This window comes from Eurypyga helias, unplaced genomic scaffold (assembly GCF_000690775.1).
Source record: "Eurypyga helias isolate BGI_N326 unplaced genomic scaffold, ASM69077v1 scaffold29582, whole genome shotgun sequence".
NCBI classification, from domain to species: domain Eukaryota; kingdom Metazoa; phylum Chordata; class Aves; order Eurypygiformes; family Eurypygidae; genus Eurypyga; species Eurypyga helias.
The window spans coordinates 216-520 of NW_010238310.1; the positions used below are offsets into that span (position 1 = coordinate 216).

Below are 305 nucleotides of genomic sequence, written 5' to 3' on the forward strand. Positions count from 1 at the left end.
TCTCGTTGCTGAAGACGAAGTGGTAGATGACGGGATGGATTTTGACGTCGTCGTAAGGACCTTCCAAAAGGAGGAAAGAGCATTCCATGGGGGAGTTGATCTTGCTCTTCAGGATGAGCTGGAAGGAGAGGGTGCGCTTGCAGGAGAGGTTGGGGTTGCGCTCCGAGTCGTTCACCCGCGCCTTCAGCACCCACGTCTGGTTGAGGACGGTCAGCCGCGGCGTCTCGTAGTACAGCCGGGTGATGAAGTCGTCGGTGCGGTACGGCCGGAACTGCACCTCTGGCAAACAGACAAAAAAACAACGA

General features: G+C 56.7%; 1 protein-coding gene across 1 annotated transcript in view; it reads right to left on the bottom strand.

Moving 5' to 3' along the window:
- The window catches only part of LOC104506755 (cysteine and histidine-rich protein 1-A), a gene marked incomplete at its 5' end in the record, with an annotated part of 454 nt that extends 168 nt beyond the window's left edge, over positions 1 to 286 (bottom strand). Inside the window, one exon of the mRNA XM_010147813.1 lies at positions 40 to 286. Within this exon, the coding sequence (XP_010146115.1) occupies positions 40 to 286 (247 nt within the window). The remainder of the gene's footprint in view (positions 1 to 39) is intronic.
- Positions 287 to 305: the final 19 nt, after the last annotated feature.